Source organism: Centruroides sculpturatus, unplaced genomic scaffold (genome assembly GCF_000671375.1).
Source record: "Centruroides sculpturatus isolate CEXI.00-Female unplaced genomic scaffold, Cexi_2.0 scaffold987, whole genome shotgun sequence".
Classification (NCBI taxonomy): domain Eukaryota; kingdom Metazoa; phylum Arthropoda; class Arachnida; order Scorpiones; family Buthidae; genus Centruroides; species Centruroides sculpturatus.
Window position 1 is genome coordinate 17,282 of NW_019385239.1, and position 20,765 is coordinate 38,046.

Sequence of the window (20,765 nt, forward strand, 5' to 3'; positions counted from 1 at the left end):
TTTATAGGCAAGATGCAATTTGTTAAAGTTTCTGAATAATTATAGAAAGAGATTTGTCAATTGTATAAGAAAGATCAGCTATTTCAGCTATTGGATGTTTTGCATAAGTTCATTGTGACCTATTGTCACAATGAACTTATGCAAAACATCCAATCTTTTATCTTATCTATAATATTTTTATTGTCTTGTAAATTAAGCTTAATTGTACAGTAAGGATATTGATGTATAACTTAACATATTGAGATGGATGAGTAGCCTCTAATAAAAGATCAACTCTGCCATAAAGGCTTGTGTTCTTGAAATATTTAAAAAGAATGATAGAATAAACAATAAATGTCTTCACAAATTTAGTGAATATTTTTCATATATTATTGTAATCATGGCCATTTTACCAAATATTTAAATTTAAAATTATATGATTTATATTTTTGAATATACATATCTGCCAATAAAAACTTTTTGTTTAGTTTTCTTCCCATTAATTTCCAGGAAGATTGCAGCTCTACAGCATTCCCAAAAATTTACAGCCAAATCCTATACAAATTAATTCAAATGGTATCTATTCTAACTATTAACAATTATTTTATTTTTAATTGTCTACTTGGACTTTACTTATTAATAGGATATTATTATAAAGTCCTATTAATAAGTAAAGTAGACAATCAAAAATAAAATATTAAAATTTAAGGACAGTAAGGCTTTTACAATTATTAACAATTATTATTTACAAATACAATGATACCTCAGTTTTCGTTGATAATCTGTCTGAAAACAATCAGCGAAATCCGAAACCGACGTAATTATTTCCATGTGAATCAATGTAAATCCAATTAATTTGTTCTAGACACTCCAAAATACCAAAAATATATTTTATAGAAAGTAAATATAGAGTTTAATACTAAAAACAATAGAAATTAATATAAAATGAATATAAAAGACTAATGTAAAGAATAAATGAACATTTAACATGGCATTTCCCATGATAAAGCTAAAAGGAAGGCAATGGAATTGGGCGTATTCAAAATCTCAGCATCAATCCAGTGAGATGCTGCTGGAAGCGATGCAATGGCTGGTGTTTTCTAGAGAACACAAACGCTGACTGCTGGGAATTTCAGGAGAGAAAAACAATAAAAATGGCAAATGATGTTACATTAAATTTATTTTTAAACTTATTTAATGAGAACAGCTTAATGAAAAATTAATATTCCAAAAAGAGAAATAGGGATGAAGATTTCTTAAATTTCCATAGGAGTTTAAATAATTAAATCAATCCTAAGGTTACACTTTAGCAACTAAAAAAAATTATGTGATGTCTTACGTAAATATACTAGTATAATAAAATATTCTCTTAATATACTAACCAAATATTAATTTATTCAGGGTTTATTCATCAATAAATAAATTAAATTCAAAATTGTCACTGAAAATAAAGCTTTTATGATCCTCATAGTGGCTGCCATCTTATTTGCTGGTGTATCAAATACAGAAAAAGACACTTGAAGTTTGCTTGAAGCTTGCTAGCAGCAATCAGAGGTTATCTGAGCTTTTTAACAGAGATGCTAACTGAACAATACTGAGAAATGTTGGCTGCACACTGAGATTTTGAATATGTGCATTGTTTGGCTAGATGCGCAGAGTAATGCTCACACAAGAGACAAGGCCACACTGAGCAGGAAAACACGTGGATTCACAAAATTAGCAGTGAAGACATGTGGGGAACGTCTTCACTGCTAATTTTGCAAATGGACAAAATCTGAGGCAACTGACAAAAACCAAGACAAATTTTTCATGAAAAATTTGACGAAAACCAAAACCAACGATAACCAAAGTCAACGAAAGCTGGGGTATTACTGTATATTTTATCAATTATAAATATTTTAATTAAATTTTACTCACTTTACATTTTTCTTCAGCAGGCAAGACATTCTCCTCAAAAACAGATATATCAGTTTGTGAAAATGCTGGATAATTTTTATTACTTGATATCCTCAATTCATCAATCATACTTTCTAATTCTTCACATTTTCTTTCTAACAGTTCAATACTATTACATAAGCTAAAATAAAATATTTAATTGGATCATTGGCTTCTGATTCAATTTCATTAAAAAAGACAAAGATTTCAGAAATTTTAAAAATGTTTCAATATATTTATAGAATCATTTAATATTCTAGAAGTTCTTAGAGTAATCCTTACATAATTAAATACTAAATAAAAGGTATTATTAAGTTCTATAATTTTTACTTGTATGACTTAAATATCAACAGTTTGAAAATGGCTGCACAAATGAAGACAAACTGGCAATTTCCAGCATGCTTTATCACATTTCATATATCAATAAGAAGACATGGTCTAAATGTCAGAACAAGACAAAAAATAACATGTAGAATGAAAATTTCTTAACCATAAATGGCATTCCATCATCATGATAGCAAGGACTTTATGTACTACATAAGCTTCAATCTGTAACAGATTAATACAATAATTAACATTTGGATCATCTAACTTTTGTTCAACATTATGCTATAGATGACCATAATCTTTCACACTGACTTATCATAAAAGGTAAAACTTGCATATACTACTTCACTCCAGACAGTGAAAAACAATTGCTAGTGTGAGAACTTGGAAGTCATTTAATATGCTTGTTTTCTGAAAGAGGTTCAATTTAATTTAATATTTTAAAGAAATTTTTATTTGAAATAATTGTTAAAAATTTTATTTTACTTCCGAATTTAGTTAGCAAAGGAAGAGAAACTTATTTCCTTTTTTTTTAGATTAAGTCATTTCCCCATGACAATAATTATCTAAAGAAATGTTGACATATCTGGTGGTGCAATTCACCCCTGGTTTCCATCACATAATGGGTCTAAACAACTCCTCATTGGAGGAGATTCAAGGTATAAAAGGAGAGAACATCCTGAAAAAAGAGCATTCGTTCCTATTCTTTTGCATTCTCTCTCCCTAAATGCTCTCTCCAAGTCTCTCCACAGTCATTTATAACCACATTTCTTGAATTCATTCCCAAATTCTCGACATTTCTCCGAAGTTATATCAACCTTCTCCAACATTTCCAGAAGCCTCCAAAATATCATTGTTCAAAACTATCATATACGTCAAATTGTCAGAAAGACAAAATCCCAAGAGAATAGAGGAAATAGATATATTGTTGTAAACTCTCAAGTTATATTGTTTTGATCTCTTATATTGATATTGTAACCATTGTAGATTATTAATTTAGATTATATTAAAGTTTATTTTAATTTTGTTCATAAATATGTCTCTGGATTGATTATTTTACTTAAGGTCTACTTCCACCATCATATCGTAACTCCCTTCCTATCAAAGACCACTCAGAATAATTTAAGGAATACCGCAAGTTAGGATGCGATTGTTGAATATTCATAACTGATATCAGGACCCTGACGTTTAAAGGTGGAGATCTTACCATTCTCTCAGCCTTCTTATCTTAAAATATTATCCATTCTGAACCCATAAGTGGGATCTTACCACCCCTGTGATCTCACATTACAGTTACAGCATGTAACATTATTGACAGAAATTATATGTTACATTAACTGTTACAAAGGCTTTTTCCCTATGAGAAAATGCCATAGCAACAGCTTTTTGACTGAAAAAGTTATATATGCTTATTAATAAAAGGTGTCATCAAAGAATTATATGTACTTAATTCGTATCAACATAATCTGCAATAAATGTGATATATTGTCAACTGCTTAAAAAATTAAAAAGATCCATTAAAGATGCAGATAAAGTTGAACAATCAATCATTCTCCTGCTTAACTTCATGCCACAATGCATTTCAATAAAAAAATTGCTGAAGTTCAAATGAAAAATGTGTCAACTCTTCATACGGTATTTTAACTTATCACCATATAACTATCATTTGTTAAGCAATTTGAAAAGGAATAATGGTTTTAACAAAAATAACAAAAAAAAAATGATCTTGACTTGGAAAAATTTTTCAGGAAATTGCAGAGAATTTCCAACTGATTTTTTATAATCAGTTCTAAATTCTCTTGTAAACTAAAAAAATCTTGTAAACTAAATATCTAGCATTTAGCTGTCATAATAGATGACAGCTAAATGCTAGATATATTGTATTCAATCACTATTCAAAAGCCTAAAGTCCAGCAAAAAATCCTTTACTTATGCAAATGTTTTTATTCACATTCTATTGGATGTCATCACGCCGTAGAATTGGTAAATGGAGCCACAATGTTTAAATGTGGACAGAATGATGATGTCCAAGGGAATAGATGAAAACATTCACCTAAGTAAAGGATTTTTGCTGGAGTTTAGGCTTTTGAATAGGGTGATTGAATTAAAAAAATCATACATTCAGAATAAACATTTATATACTTTAGATAATTATGTCAAGAAATGGACAAAACATTTATCTTCATTCAAATATATTTGATGCTCTGAAATATTTTGCTTTTGATTTATTAAATAATGAAACTGAGTTTTGTTGACAATACATCAGTTGATTTTATATAAGAAAAGCTATAATAATTACTTTTAAAACAATATCAATAATAAACTATCAGATTTAAACATTTCTGCTTAAATTAGCTAATTAGTGGTGCTTATTGATAGGAAAATATTAAAGAATATGATAAAAACATCAACTTGACAAGTTCAGTGAAAGCATGCAAAGGTTTATACAATGTTTATAGCAAAAAACTTTAAATTACATGATGTCATTACTTACTTAATATTATACTAGTATTATTCAACATAAAACTTCCTAACAATAATAAAATTTTTATATACTATATATAATTTTATTATTTTGTAAGAGAACTATTAGCAATATATAAAAATACAATAAAATTAAATTATATAGGTATAAGATATAAGCAAAATTTTATTTTTATAGAAATTTACTTTTGAATTCTTTTCTTATCTGCAGATGATTCACAATGCAGTTTCTTATTAATTTTTTCCACTTCAGAAATACTTTGTTCTAACTGTTCATAAATCTTTAATCTTGAGTCATTCAGTTCTCGTAATGTAGCTGCTTGCCTTGTCAATAACTGAAAAAAATTTATAATTAACTTTAAAATTTAAAAACATGCATGCAAAGAAACAATATGAATCAAAACAATTTAATATATATTTTATTAAAAATTTTGTTTGGCAAAATCCTGATGGAGCTGCTTCCAACAAACATCACTGTCACGTAAGACCTCTACTATAGACTCTCATGAACAGCTGGATCATTTGAATACCAAGATCAAACAACTTCATCCAAAAATTGACAGTCTGGTACTGTCATGACAACATACCAATACATACAGCAAAGACGACTTTGGAGAAGCTGGCCAGTTTGGGCTGGGAGGTTTTGCCTCATCCAAAAAATGATATTCAGTTGGTGCCAAGTCTGTGCTATAAGCACAACCGAATACCATCTTTTCACACTCTACAGAACTATATTGCCAACATACAGTTCAATGACAATATCTGATGCTCAAGACTTTCTTCAAAGTAAACCATAGTCATTTTATGCTCGTGGGATTAAAAGTTTGCAAAAAAAAGGTGGCATGATCTGATTGATGGTGATTACCTACCAGGCTGAACTGTAATCATTGTTGGTTAACTGTCAATAAATCACTTTTTCAAGATGTCTAAATTTCACCTTTGCAACCTGATACATCTTAATGTAAATGTTGTAAAAAAAATACTTTAATAAATTTTGATACTTTCAAGAGAAAGTCAATAAGACCTTTAAACTTGTTTTTAAAAAGTTCAAAATTTCATTGAAAGTTGCTTATATATGTAAAATAAGTATCTTTTAAATGCACTACCATAGACTGTGTACATAGACTAAGACATACTGTACTTTGACTAATAATTTTATTTTAGAAAACATAATTATAAAAAAATTATGTGAATATGGAATCATTCAAGTAATACATCAGCAAAAATTGACCCCTCTCCCCATCACCACCAGTCATCAAAAATCAAGAAACGCACCTTTCCATAATTACGTCATCAGGCTAGAAGCTAAAACCATTTGCAAATGCACAGGATTCTCAACTTTGTAATGAATGGAGAAAACAACAGGTGCAATCTTACATTGTCACCTTCCCTCTTCCATTGTCAGATACAAACAAATCCCCATTAACTGCTGCCTTATATAACACTTAAATGGCCTCTATTTGATTATTTTCAATTAATTTATTTTGAAATTTTCAATAAATCTTTGTATTTAATTTTAAATGTTTTAAATTTTTCCAATAAAATTATAACTCTGCCATGCAAGTGTTGTAATTTTTTTAATGATTTTCATGAAAATGCTTTTAATAATTTATTTTGAATAAGAATGTGATAATTAAAAATAGTCAGATAAAATAAATCACCAGTTGTCTGAAATTATGTGTGGAAATTGACAAGTGGGCATAAAAAAATTTTCTAAGTGGGTCCTTCCAAGTATGTTTTTCACTTATTTATGATTTATAATTGATGATTAGTTATCTACTAGATACTGTATACAACTAGTTACCTAGTCTGAAATAATGTTCTTACATTGCATAAACATTAACTATAACAATGGTTTTAAACAAACAATTTACATATATAGAAGTTACATTTCTTGCATTATATATGATAGAATATGAAATCTACTCCATACAAAGAAATCTATTCTAGATTATTCAATATGACAATTTAAATGTTTTAAATAATTAGAACCAATCGTTAGAAAACAAAGTCTATTCTTCATGTTAATAATTTACTATTAGTGATGTAAATATTAACTTTGTTTAAGATCCTTGCTGAATGGTTAAGTCTAAAATTACTGAATTAACAATTATTATTTATTCAATAAAATCAATAAAGAGTTTTAATCAGATATGAATATATTGGAAATTAATTCAGTTAAATAGAAATGTTTTCTTTAATGAGTCATACAAATCAATGTTCTAAAACACTATTGTAGAGTAATAAGCATAGCAGGAAAAGTTTGGAAACTGCTGAAACTAAAATGAATTACTAAATGAAAATGAAAGAATTCATAACAGTAAATACTTTTAATATCATTGTTGAGAAAATCTAGAGTATATACCTCAATTTCTTGTAATTGCTCATCAATAATTAATTGCTTTTGATAAACTATATTTTCAAGCTCTTGATTTCTTTTTAAAAGTGCCATACCAAGTTCTGCAGCCAACTGCAAATCTAAAAATAAAAATTCAACTATAAAATTAAATTCAAATAAAGTAATAAAATGAAATATATGAAATTTATAGTCAATTTATATAAATTCAAATAGCAAGAAAATATGTTATCTATAAATTTATTATTAAATTTAGATAAATAAAATTAATAAGTAATTTATAGAACACTTATGAATTTATAATCAAAATAAATATTATAAATAAAAATTTCAATCTTTCATGTCTTTAAAAACAAAATAATAAAAACAGGTTAACTATATTATAAAATAATTTATATCATCTATAATTTCTTTACTCTATAATAATTAACATTTATTATAATTTTAATCACAAAACTTAATTCTAAAACAGCAATCTATAATTAAATTTTTATAAGAATATATATTTTATTAAACAAATTGTTTTTATTTAGAGAAATACATTACATTTCAATGTAGATTTCAAAATAAAAAGATATAGTCAAACCCCATTAATACAAAGTTGAAGGAACTTAAAAATTGGCACTTCGTATTAAGCAAACTTTTACAAAAACAAAAAAAAATCAATATACCATCATACAACAAATGCTAAATTTTTTCAGTTATTTCATTATGCTTTATTTACTTGGGTATGTTTAAAAATAAATAAATAAAATTGTGTTGTTCCAAATATACACTTTATTGAGATACAGTGGCTTGAAGAAAGAATCAATAACTCCTTTTTCACATTGGTTAGAGTTCGTAAAATGATGATGAAAGCAACTGGTTATTATATTTTATGCACAGTTTATTTCAAAAATTGCTAATATTCTTTACAGAATTGATATTTCTGATACTGATTGACTACAGTGCAGATATATAAGAGAAATTTAATAGTATGACGTAAAATCTTGTGTTTGCTTTAAGATGATAAGGAACATGTATAGAAAAGTTATTTTAAGAATAGAATTAATGCAACTAGTTGCATCAGTTTAATTGTCAAAATAACTATAGTTACTTTTAGCTACAATAACAATTGAGAAGTCACTATTTAAGAAAGATTAAAAAATTTAATTTCTAAAATTTTAAAAATATGTTATAAATACAATACAAATATTTTATTTGTTAATTTAGTTAAATTTAATGTCTTCAATAAAATATAATCATAAATAATAAAGTAATTAAAGAACAAATCATTGTAATATTACAATGATTTGACAAATAAAGAAAAATAATCATTGTTTACTGGTAATATATTTTCGTGATGAGCAACTTTTTATAGATGCAGGTTGCAAGTGACCTTTATAGGCTTCTAGCAGGCCACAAGCTTTTTCTTAAGAATAAGCCAATATAAGTTAACTGCCAGTATAGTAGATACTAAAATAATATATACTGATATGAAAAATAGTCTCTTTAATATATATTTATTCTCATTTTTTCACTGGTCAAGTTTAGTTTGAATATTCTTTGTTATGAATACAAGCTTAATTAGTGTTACTTGATAGCTTGAGGTAGAAAATAGAAAAATAAAATTACATTGTTAAAGCCTCAGGGTTACAAATTAAGACCTTGCAAATGTCAGTCATGAGCAGTCTGCAAGTTGCTCACAACTGTTACATTTTATTAGAATTTATGGAATAAATAGCTTTATGACAAACGATTATGACATAGTTTTTGTCAAAGGATTTGCAAATCATGTAGATGGTACCATAATATCGATTGACATTCTAATCATCAACTTTAATTTTATAATAAAAATAATAAACATTTAAAAAACTATTCAATGAAGATGGAAATTTTAATTTAAAAATATATATATAAATACAAGGAAAACTCTCAGCTTGTTCTGACTTTAGAAATGATTCTCACATTCAAACAACACTTAAAACAAAGAAGGATTATTTTATTCTTATTTTCATTATATAACTAAGTTACTTATCAAATGCATGTGATGAGTATTTACAAAAATCAAAATTTTAAATTAGATAAAATCTTTTTGCTAACACTAATCCAGTTTATAAACTATTTAATTGTGATCTAGTTAAGAATCTCATTATGTAATATACAGATTTTCTGTTTTTCAAATCAACAAAGAAGTTGGCTACCTATTAGTGATTCAGTATACTATAACAAAGTAACAAATTGTATTAAATATGTCAGAAATAATTGATACAGATTTCTTAACTGATAATTTAATTGATATTACAACTTACTACATAACAATTTTTTTTTTTGTTTAAGATGAAAAGTTCCTTTAATTTGTGACCTAGTTTCTAGAACAAAATGTTAACTCAAATAATACAAAACTCAAACTGATACAAAGACTATTATTATGCTACAATTTTCCAACTTTTTTTTTAAGTTTGTAATCTGAAAATTTTCTTATAGTTAGAAAAATCCTAATATTACAAATAATGATCTGTAATTTTATATTTCAAAACTTTGCAATTAAATTTCCATTAGTATTTTAAAATGTTCATATCTTTACTGCTCAACTTCAAGGTTTTTAACTATTAACTATCAATCTCTTTTTTTTTAACATTTCTCTTAAGTCATTTCTACTTAAATATTTAAACTTCTATAAGGAAGTTTAATATGTTATAATATATACATTTCTTTTTTATCAATTAAACTGGACATTGATTAAAATTGTATATTCAAAGTTGTTTTATTATTTTGTATTATATTACTACAAAGTAAAAGATCAGGTAGAGAGATTGAAATAAAAAGATCATTGAGTCTAAATGTCCAACTGGAACTACTGATTAAGATCATATACTTAATATCTCTAGTAAAACTTTTTGTTTTAACTAATGTTTTCAGTTTAGTTAACAGGCTATCTTTAGGTTACAGTTCTAAATTAGAACATTCTAATTTAGATCTCTTTTGTTGCACTTTATTCCTCAAAGAAATTCTATGTTAATCTTCTATCTGAAATAAGCAAAAAGTATGTCTCTAAACTGCTAGTTTTGTATAAGACAGGCTAAAAGCAATAGCTGGATAATTAATAAGATGTCTATCAAATTTATGAAACAACCCAAAGAGAAGAACTGGTTCCATTCTAAATACATCAAAATCAAATAAAGACAATCATGCATCAATCATCTAGAATCAGTGACAAGAAAGAAACAATTGGTATACCCTGCTTTTGAAGGTAATATTTGTTATCAAAGTAGAAATAATTATTCCTAGTTACTATAAGCAGAGACTCCCATAAATGTATTACTTGTTGGGATGTAAAATCTCATTCAATTAAGAAAACATTGGTCAACAGGACAGACTTGAAAACCAGCACAGATGGATACAAAAGACAAGAACAGTTTTGTAAAAAGTATACATAATTGCCAAGTATTTCTTGTATGTACTACTTGACTTGCAAAGATGAGGAAACTACCAAACTAGAATGCGGGAGATGAGCAAACAATAAGAATGCTAGCACTTCATCTACAAGAATGCTAGCTAGGTAGCTAGAATGCTTAATGCTAGCTACAACCTTTTATTGATCAAGGAACATAACAGCTAGTTGTTGTCCTTGTGAGTTTACGCCTCAAGAAACAGTCTAGGACATCTTATTCAGAAGAACAAGATTTGTATCAAGCATAGATACAATACCTGCATGGTGATAACTCTTCCAACTTCAGTGGCAACAGATGCAGAAAGATCTGCCCTAAGAGGAACCAAATCAGACCGAAGCATAAACAATTTGCTCCATCCAAGAACGCTGGCTGCTCGCAAAGCACAAACTGTTTACACTTGTCTGGGATCAATAGTTGTGCAGAAATTTATGTATTAATATAAAGTGTTTATTTTTACAGTCCTCTCCTAAGCACATTTCTAACATTCATATCTGACGAACCATACAAATAAAGAAAAGTTAGGTTTAATGTAAAAGTTTGGTTAACAAACTATATATTTAACTAGCTTCAATCATCTCATTTACTGCAGCAGAATTACATCTTTCAAAACAATCCGTAGATTGATCAAATTTTGAGAGAAATCGAAAATTTTATCACAAAAAGCATTTTGTAATTTGGGGCGGACATATTTTTTTGGTTATAATCACCATTAATTAACATTATGGTCACCTTTCTTCTTTCTGAACGCGGAATGAAGTACATAATAATAAGTCAATCTCTCTAGAGAAATTTAATTTTCCAAATCGCCAGAGTGTTGGTATAAAATGCTTCAAATAAAGACGTGTTTATTTGAAGTATTTTATATTACTTTATTTTATTTTATTACTGCTTTATAGAGCATGATAATTTAAAGAAAAAGAAAACGGAAAACGACAAAAATCATGGTAAAATACTAAACTTTAATTTTAAATTCGAGAATTATTACGCCTCGTTCATATTTTCCTTATAAATCGCAGAAAGGAAAATTATTACAAGGTCAGAATTTGTACAATTACATAAATACAAGTTTTTTTTATTGTTAAAATTTAAAGGATCTTATTTGATTTTTACGTGTAAAAGCTAAGGAAAAGAGAGTAACCATTAAATGTCGTGATGACATTTAAATATACTTGTGCACTGTTTAAAATGTCGCAGCTGTAAAACGCCTACACTTAATTGATATGTATGTGGAATTTAACAAACGACGACGTCTATACACGTCTGATCCGTTTTATAATTACTCTCACTTAAAAACTGCGATAAGTACCGCTATTTTCTCTTACCATTTTCATACCATTCTCTGTCATCTTCTGCACAATTGTCCAAACTAATTTTAACTTCAGACATCACCTTTCCGTCATGTAAATGGATAAATTAAACTAACTGTTTGAATTTAAAATGTTTAAAGGTAATTACGATCGAGATAAACAATGAAATCGAATCGACATCGCAATTTCCATCTGGTTGTACTTCGCTACTATTTTTTTCCGCGAACTCTCTCGAGTGTTTTTGTTTGACCTATTTTTATACAAAGCGCCCTCTCGCGCGTATTTCAAAAAAATGTGAATTAATTATTATTAGGTAATATTGAATTTTATTCGTTCGAATATAATTTTAATTTAGAAATTAATATGCAAAGTTTTACGTCATTTTAACTAAAAGAAAGTGAGTAATTATAATTTTAAAATAAATCGAAATTTGGCCCACCAGTGGCCAAGCGGTTCCGTTCCCCGAACACCGGTCGTGGGTTCGCGCCTGGCCGAAAGGGCTGGTCACATGGAATTTTTCGGGTTTTCTTCGTGTCTATAACGTCTAAATAGGGGCCAGTTATCCTTAAAAGACCTCCAGGGAGACATTAACGACCATCATAAACGCATACAATTACGTCACATTTTACCACGGGGTGATATAGACCAAAAGATTATGCCCATTTAGCAGATACAGGACAAGACAAATCGAAATTTACAGTATATCCTTGATTCTTTGTAAAAATATTAATATATCGTGGATATATAACACTTACCAGTCAGCTTTTATGGTAACAGATAATGCTTATTTCAGGGGCGTGCCGTGACATTTGACTATAGGGAAGCTGTGTTTCTGTAAGAAGCCGACATCCAGGGGCAATCAGTCAATTGCGCGTCAGTGATGGTCTAGGGTCCATTCGTATCGTTTATTCGATAAGCCAGTAAAAACCGTAGACTTCTCTAAATGCANGCATGCAAAGAAACAATATGAATCAAAACAATTTAATATATATTTTATTAAAAATTTTGTTTGGCAAAATCCTGATGGAGCTGCTTCCAACAAACATCACTGTCACGTAAGACCTCTACTATAGACTCTCATGAACAGCTGGATCATTTGAATACCAAGATCAAACAACTTCATCCAAAAATTGACAGTCTGGTACTGTCATGACAACGTACCAATACATACAGCAAAGACGACTTTGGAGAAGCTGGCCAGTTTGGGCTGGGAGGTTTTGCCTCATCCAAAAAATGATATTCAGTTGGTGCCAAGTCTGTGCTATAAGCACAACCGAATACCATCTTTTCACACTCTACAGAACTATATTGCCAACATACAGTTCAATGACAATATCTGATGCTCAAGACTTTCTTCAAAGTAAACCATAGTCATTTTATGCTCGTGGGATTAAAAGTTTGCAAAAAAAAGGTGGCATGATCTGATTGATGGTGATTACCTACCAGGCTGAACTGTAATCATTGTTGGTTAACTGTCAATAAATCACTTTTTCAAGATGTCTAAATTTCACCTTTGCAACCTGATACATCTTAATGTAAATGTTGTAAAAAAAATACTTTAATAAATTTTGATACTTTCAAGAGAAAGTCAATAAGACCTTTAAACTTGTTTTTAAAAAGTTCAAAATTTCATTGAAAGTTGCTTATATATGTAAAATAAGTATCTTTTAAATGCACTACCATAGACTGTGTACATAGACTAAGACATACTGTACTTTGACTAATAATTTTATTTTAGAAAACATAATTATAAAAAAATTATGTGAATATGGAATCATTCAAGTAATACATCAGCAAAAATTGACCCCTCTCCCCATCACCACCAGTCATCAAAAATCAAGAAACGCACCTTTCCATAATTACGTCATCAGGCTAGAAGCTAAAACCATTTGCAAATGCACAGGATTCTCAACTTTGTAATGAATGGGAGAAAACAACAGGTGCAATCTTACATTGTCACCTTCCCTCTTCCATTGTCAGATACAAACAAATCCCCATTAACTGCTGCCTTATATAACACTTAAATGGCCTCTATTTGATTATTTTCAATTAATTTATTTTGAAATTTTCAATAAATCTTTGTATTTAATTTTAAATGTTTTAAATTTTTCCAATAAAATTATAACTCTGCCATGCAAGTGTTGTAATTTTTTTAATGATTTTCATGAAAATGCTTTTAATAATTTATTTTGAATAAGAATGTGATAATTAAAAATAGTCAGATAAAATAAATCACCAGTTGTCTGAAATTATATGTGGAAATTGACAAGTGGGCATAAAAAAATTTTCTAAGTGGGTCCTTCCAAGTATGTTTTTCACTTATTTATGATTTATAATTGATGATTAGTTATCTACTAGATACTGTATACAACTAGTTACCTAGTCTGAAATAATGTTCTTACATTGCATAAACATTAACTATAACAATGGTTTTAAACAAACAATTTACATATATAGAAGTTACATTTCTTGCATTATATATGATAGAATATGAAATCTACTCCATACAAAGAAATCTATTCTAGATTATTCAATATGACAATTTAAATGTTTTAAATAATTAGAACCAATCGTTAGAAAACAAAGTCTATTCTTCATGTTAATAATTTACTATTAGTGATGTAAATATTAACTTTGTTTAAGATCCTTGCTGAATGGTTAAGTCTAAAATTACTGAATTAACAATTATTATTTATTCAATAAAATCAATAAAGAGTTTTAATCAGATATGAATATATTGGAAATTAATTCAGTTAAATAGAAATGTTTTCTTTAATGAGTCATACAAATCAATGTTCTAAAACACTATTGTAGAGTAATAAGCATAGCAGGAAAAGTTTGGAAACTGCTGAAACTAAAATGAATTACTAAATGAAAATGAAAGAATTCATAACAGTAAATACTTTTAATATCATTGTTGAGAAAATCTAGAGTATATACCTCAATTTCTTGTAATTGCTCATCAATAATTAATTGCTTTTGATAAACTATATTTTCAAGCTCTTGATTTCTTTTTAAAAGTGCCATACCAAGTTCTGCAGCCAACTGCAAATCTAAAAATAAAAATTCAACTATAAAATTAAATTCAAATAAAGTAATAAAATGAAATATATGAAATTTATAGTCAATTTATATAAATTCAAATAGCAAGAAAATATGTTATCTATAAATTTATTATTAAATTTAGATAAATAAAATTAATAAGTAATTTATAGAACACTTATGAATTTATAATCAAAATAAATATTATAAATAAAAATTTCAATCTTTCATGTCTTTAAAAACAAAATAATAAAAACAGGTTAACTATATTATAAAATAATTTATATCATCTATAATTTCTTTACTCTATAATAATTAACATTTATTATAATTTTAATCACAAAACTTAATTCTAAAACAGCAATCTATAATTAAATTTTTATAAGAATATATATTTTATTAAACAAATTGTTTTTATTTAGAGAAATACATTACATTTCAATGTAGATTTCAAAATAAAAAGATATAGTCAAACCCCATTAATACAAAGTTGAAGGAACTTAAAAATTGGCACTTTGTATTAAGCAAACTTTTACAAAAACAAAAAAAAAAATCAATATACCATCATACAACAAATTGTAAATTTTTTCAGTTATTTCATTATGCTTTATTTACTTGGGTATGTTTAAAAATAAATAAATAAAATTGTGTTGTTCCAAATATACACTTTATTGAGATACAGTGGCTTGAAGAAAGAATCAATAACTCCTTTTTCACATTGGTTAGAGTTCGTAAAATGATGATGAAAGCAACTGGTTATTATATTTTATGCACAGTTTATTTCAAAAATTGCTAATATTCTTTACAGAATTGATATTTCTGATACTGATTGACTACAGTGCAGATATATAAGAGAAATTTAATAGTATGACGTAAAATCTTGTGTTTGCTTTAAGATGATAAGGAACATGTATAGAAAAGTTATTTTAAGAATAGAATTAATGCAACTAGTTGCATCAGTTTAATTGTCAAAATAACTATAGTTACTTTTAGCTACAATAACAATTGAGAAGTCACTATTTAAGAAAGATTAAAAAATTTAATTTCTAAAATTTTAAAAATATGTTATAAATACAATACAAATATTTTATTTGTTAATTTAGTTAAATTTAATGTCTTCAATAAAATATAATCATAAATAATAAAGTAATTAAAGAACAAATCATTGTAATATTACAATGATTTGACAAATAAAGAAAAATAATCATTGTTTACTGGTAATATATTTTCGTGATGAGCAACTTTTTATAGATGCAGGTTGCAAGTGACCTTTATAGGCTTCTAGCAGGCCACAAGCTTTTTCTTAAGAATAAGCCAATATAAGTTAACTGCCAGTATAGTAGATACTAAAATAATATATACTGATATGAAAAATAGTCTCTTTAATATATATTTATTCTCATTTTTTCACTGGTCAAGTTTAGTTTGAATATTCTTTGTTATGAATACAAGCTTAATTAGTGTTACTTGATAGCTTGAGGTAGAAAATAGAAAAATAAAATTACATTGTTAAAGCCTCAGGGTTACAAATTAAGACCTTGCAAATGTCAGTCATGAGCAGTCTGCAAGTTGCTCACAACTGTTACATTTTATTAGAATTTATGGAATAAATAGCTTTATGACAAACGATTATGACATAGTTTTTGTCAAAGGATTTGCAAATCATGTAGATGGTACCATAATATCGATTGACATTCTAATCATCAACTTTAATTTTATAATAAAAATAATAAACATTTAAAAAACTATTCAATGAAGATGGAAATTTTAATTTAAAAATATATATATAAATACAAGGAAAACTCTCAGCTTGTTCTGACTTTAGAAATGATTCTCACATTCAAACAACACTTAAAACAAAGAAGGATTATTTTATTCTTATTTTCATTATATAACTAAGTTACTTATCAAATGCATGTGATGAGTATTTACAAAAATCAAAATTTTAAATTAGATAAAATCTTTTTGCTAACACTAATCCAGTTTATAAACTATTTAATTGTGATCTAGTTAAGAATCTCATTATGTAATATACAGATTTTCTGTTTTTCAAATCAACAAAGAAGTTGGCTACCTATTAGTGATTCAGTATACTATAACAAAGTAACAAATTGTATTAAATATGTCAGAAATAATTGATACAGATTTCTTAACTGATAATTTAATTGATATTACAACTTACTACATAACAATTTTTTTTTTTTGTTTAAGATGAAAAGTTCCTTTAATTTGTGACCTAGTTTCTAGAACAAAATGTTAACTCAAATAATACAAAACTCAAACTGATACAAAGACTATTATTATGCTACAATTTTCCAACTTTTTTTTTAAGTTTGTAATCTGAAAATTTTCTTATAGTTAGAAAAATCCTAATATTACAAATAATGATCTGTAATTTTATATTTCAAAACTTTGCAATTAAATTTCCATTAGTATTTTAAAATGTTCATATCTTTACTGCTCAACTTCAAGGTTTTTAACTATTAACTATCAATCTCTTTTTTTTTAACATTTCTCTTAAGTCATTTCTACTTAAATATTTAAACTTCTATAAGGAAGTTTAATATGTTATAATATATACATTTCTTTTTTATCAATTAAACTGGACATTGATTAAAATTGTATATTCAAAGTTGTTTTATTATTTTGTATTATATTACTACAAAGTAAAAGATCAGGTAGAGAGATTGAAATAAAAAGATCATTGAGTCTAAATGTCCAACTGGAACTACTGATTAAGATCATATACTTAATATCTCTAGTAAAACTTTTTGTTTTAACTAATGTTTTCAGTTTAGTTAACAGGCTATCTTTAGGTTACAGTTCTAAATTAGAACATTCTAATTTAGATCTCTTTTGTTGCACTTTATTCCTCAAAGAAATTCTATGTTAATCTTCTATCTGAAATAAGCAAAAAGTATGTCTCTAAACTGCTAGTTTTGTATAAGACAGGCTAAAAGCAATAGCTGGATAATTAATAAGATGTCTATCAAATTTATGAAACAACCCAAAGAGAAGAACTGGTTCCATTCTAAATACATCAAAATCAAATAAAGACAATCATGCATCAATCATCTAGAATCAGTGACAAGAAAGAAACAATTGGTATACCCTGCTTTTGAAGGTAATATTTGTTATCAAAGTAGAAATAATTATTCCTAGTTACTATAAGCAGAGACTCCCATAAATGTATTACTTGTTGGGATGTAAAATCTCATTCAATTAAGAAAACATTGGTCAACAGGACAGACTTGAAAACCAGCACAGATGGATACAAAAGACAAGAACAGTTTTGTAAAAAGTATACATAATTGCCAAGTATTTCTTGTATGTACTACTTGACTTGCAAAGATGAGGAAACTACCAAACTAGAATGCGGGAGATGAGCAAACAATAAGAATGCTAGCACTTCATCTACAAGAATGCTAGCTAGGTAGCTAGAATGCTTAATGCTAGCTACAACCTTTTATTGATCAAGGAACATAACAGCTAGTTGTTGTCCTTGTGAGTTTACGCCTCAAGAAACAGTCTAGGACATCTTATTCAGAAGAACAAGATTTGTATCAAGCATAGATACAATACCTGCATGGTGATAACTCTTCCAACTTCAGTGGCAACAGATGCAGAAAGATCTGCCCTAAGAGGAACCAAATCAGACCGAAGCATAAACAATTTGCTCCATCCAAGAACGCTGGCTGCTCGCAAAGCACAAACTGTTTACACTTGTCTGGGATCAATAGTTGTGCAGAAATTTATGTATTAATATAAAGTGTTTATTTTTACAGTCCTCTCCTAAGCACATTTCTAACATTCATATCTGACGAACCATACAAATAAAGAAAAGTTAGGTTTAATGTAAAAGTTTGGTTAACAAACTATATATTTAACTAGCTTCAATCATCTCATTTACTGCAGCAGAATTACATCTTTCAAAACAATCCGTAGATTGATCAAATTTTGAGAGAAATCGAAAATTTTATCACAAAAAGCATTTTGTAATTTGGGGCGGACATATTTTTTTGGTTATAATCACCATTAATTAACATTATGGTCACCTTTCTTCTTTCTGAACGCGGAATGAAGTACATAATAATAAGTCAATCTCTCTAGAGAAATTTAATTTTCCAAATCGCCAGAGTGTTGGTATAAAATGCTTCAAATAAAGACGTGTTTATTTGAAGTATTTTATATTACTTTATTTTATTTTATTACTGCTTTATAGAGCATGATAATTTAAAGAAAAAGAAAACGACAAAAATCATGGTAAAATACTAAACTTTAATTTTCAATTCGAGAATTATTACGGCTCGTTCATATTTTCCTTATAAATCGCAGAAAGGAAAATTATTACAAGGTCAGAATTTGTACAATTACATAAATACAAGTTTTTTTTATTGTTAAAATTTAAAGGATCTTATTTGATTTTTACGTGTAAAAGCTAAGGAAAAGAGAGTAACCATTAAATGTCGTGATGACATTTAAATATACTTGTGCACTGTTTAAAATGTCGCAGCTGTAAAACGCCTACACTTAATTGATATGTATGTGGAATTTAACAAACGACGACGTCTATACACGTCTGATCCGTTTTATAATTACTCTCACTTAAAAACTGCGATAAGTACCGCTATTTTCTCTTACCATTTTCATACCATTCTCTGTCATCTTCTGCACAATTGTCCAAACTAATTTTAACTTCAGACATCACCTTTCCGTCATGTAAATGGATAAATTAAACTAACTGTTTGAATTTAAAATGTTTAAAGGTAATTACGATCGAGATAAACAATGAAATCGAATCGACATCGCAATTTCCATCTGGTTGTACTTCGCTACTATTTTTTTCCGCGAACTCTCTCGAGTGTTTTTGTTTGACCTATTTTTATACAAAGCGCCCTCTCGCGCGTATTTCAAAAAAATGTGAATTAATTATTATTAGGTAATATTGAATTTTATTCGTTCGAATATAATTTTAATTTAGAAATTAATATGCAAAGTTTTACGTCATTTTAACTAAAAGAAAGTGAGTAATTATAATTTTAAAATAAATCGAAATTTGGCCCACCAGTGGCCAAGCGGTTCCGTTCCCCGAACACCGGTCGTGGGTTCGCGCCTGGCCGAAAGGGCTGGTCACATGGAATTTTCCGGGTTTTCTTCGTGTCTATAACGTCTAAATAGGGGCCAGTTATCCTTAAAAGACCTCCAGGGAGACATTAACGACCATCATAAACGCATACAATTACGTCACATTTTACCACGGGGTGATATAGACCAAAAGATTATGCCCATTTAGCAGATACAGGACAAGACAAATCGAAATTTACAGTATATCCTTGATTCTTTGTAAAAATATTAATATATCGTGGATATATAACACTTACCAGTCAGCTTTTATGGTAACAGATAATGCTTATTTCAGGGGCGTGCCGTGACATTTGACTATAGGGAAGCTGTGTTTCTGTAAGAAGCCGACATCCAGGGGCAATCAGTCAATTGCGCGTCAGTGATGGTCTAGGGTCCATTCGTATCGTTTATTCGATAAGCCAGTAAAAACCGTAGACTTCTCTAAATGCATTTTTAATATCACAATTACATTCCGAATCGCTAGCCACGATATAAGGGCTACAATTAAAAATAAAATAATAAAAACTTACTGGGTGAAATAAAATATGTGGTGGATGTACCGGTACATAAAAAATATTCTTCAATTATATGAATATACTTTAAAGAAAATTATAATTAAATATAGCTTTGCAAAGAAACGTACATAAAAATATAAAATATTCTTTACTTTTTAAATCTTAAAACAATGCACTTAGTCAAACAGCTCCCTACGAGTGGCTAATGGATGGAATCGAAGACGGTTGCAGAGCGTGCATACACGCGGACTGCCAAATCCCC

The 20,765-nt window shown here is 27.9% G+C and overlaps 1 protein-coding gene across 1 annotated transcript; it reads right to left on the reverse strand.

Annotated features, from left to right (window-relative positions):
- Positions 1-14,607: 14,607 nt before the first annotated feature.
- On the reverse strand, positions 14,608-19,728 carry LOC111636587 (cerebellar degeneration-related protein 2-like). The gene is made up of 2 exons (XM_023381865.1): positions 19,506-19,728; positions 14,608-14,875 (listed from the first exon to the last, which is right to left on the reverse strand). Exons 1-2 carry the CDS (start codon positions 19,567-19,569, stop codon positions 14,628-14,630), a joined length of 312 nt encoding a protein of 103 aa, XP_023237633.1. The 5' UTR covers positions 19,570-19,728; the 3' UTR covers positions 14,608-14,627.
- Between the last annotated feature and the right edge of the window lie 1,037 nt (positions 19,729-20,765).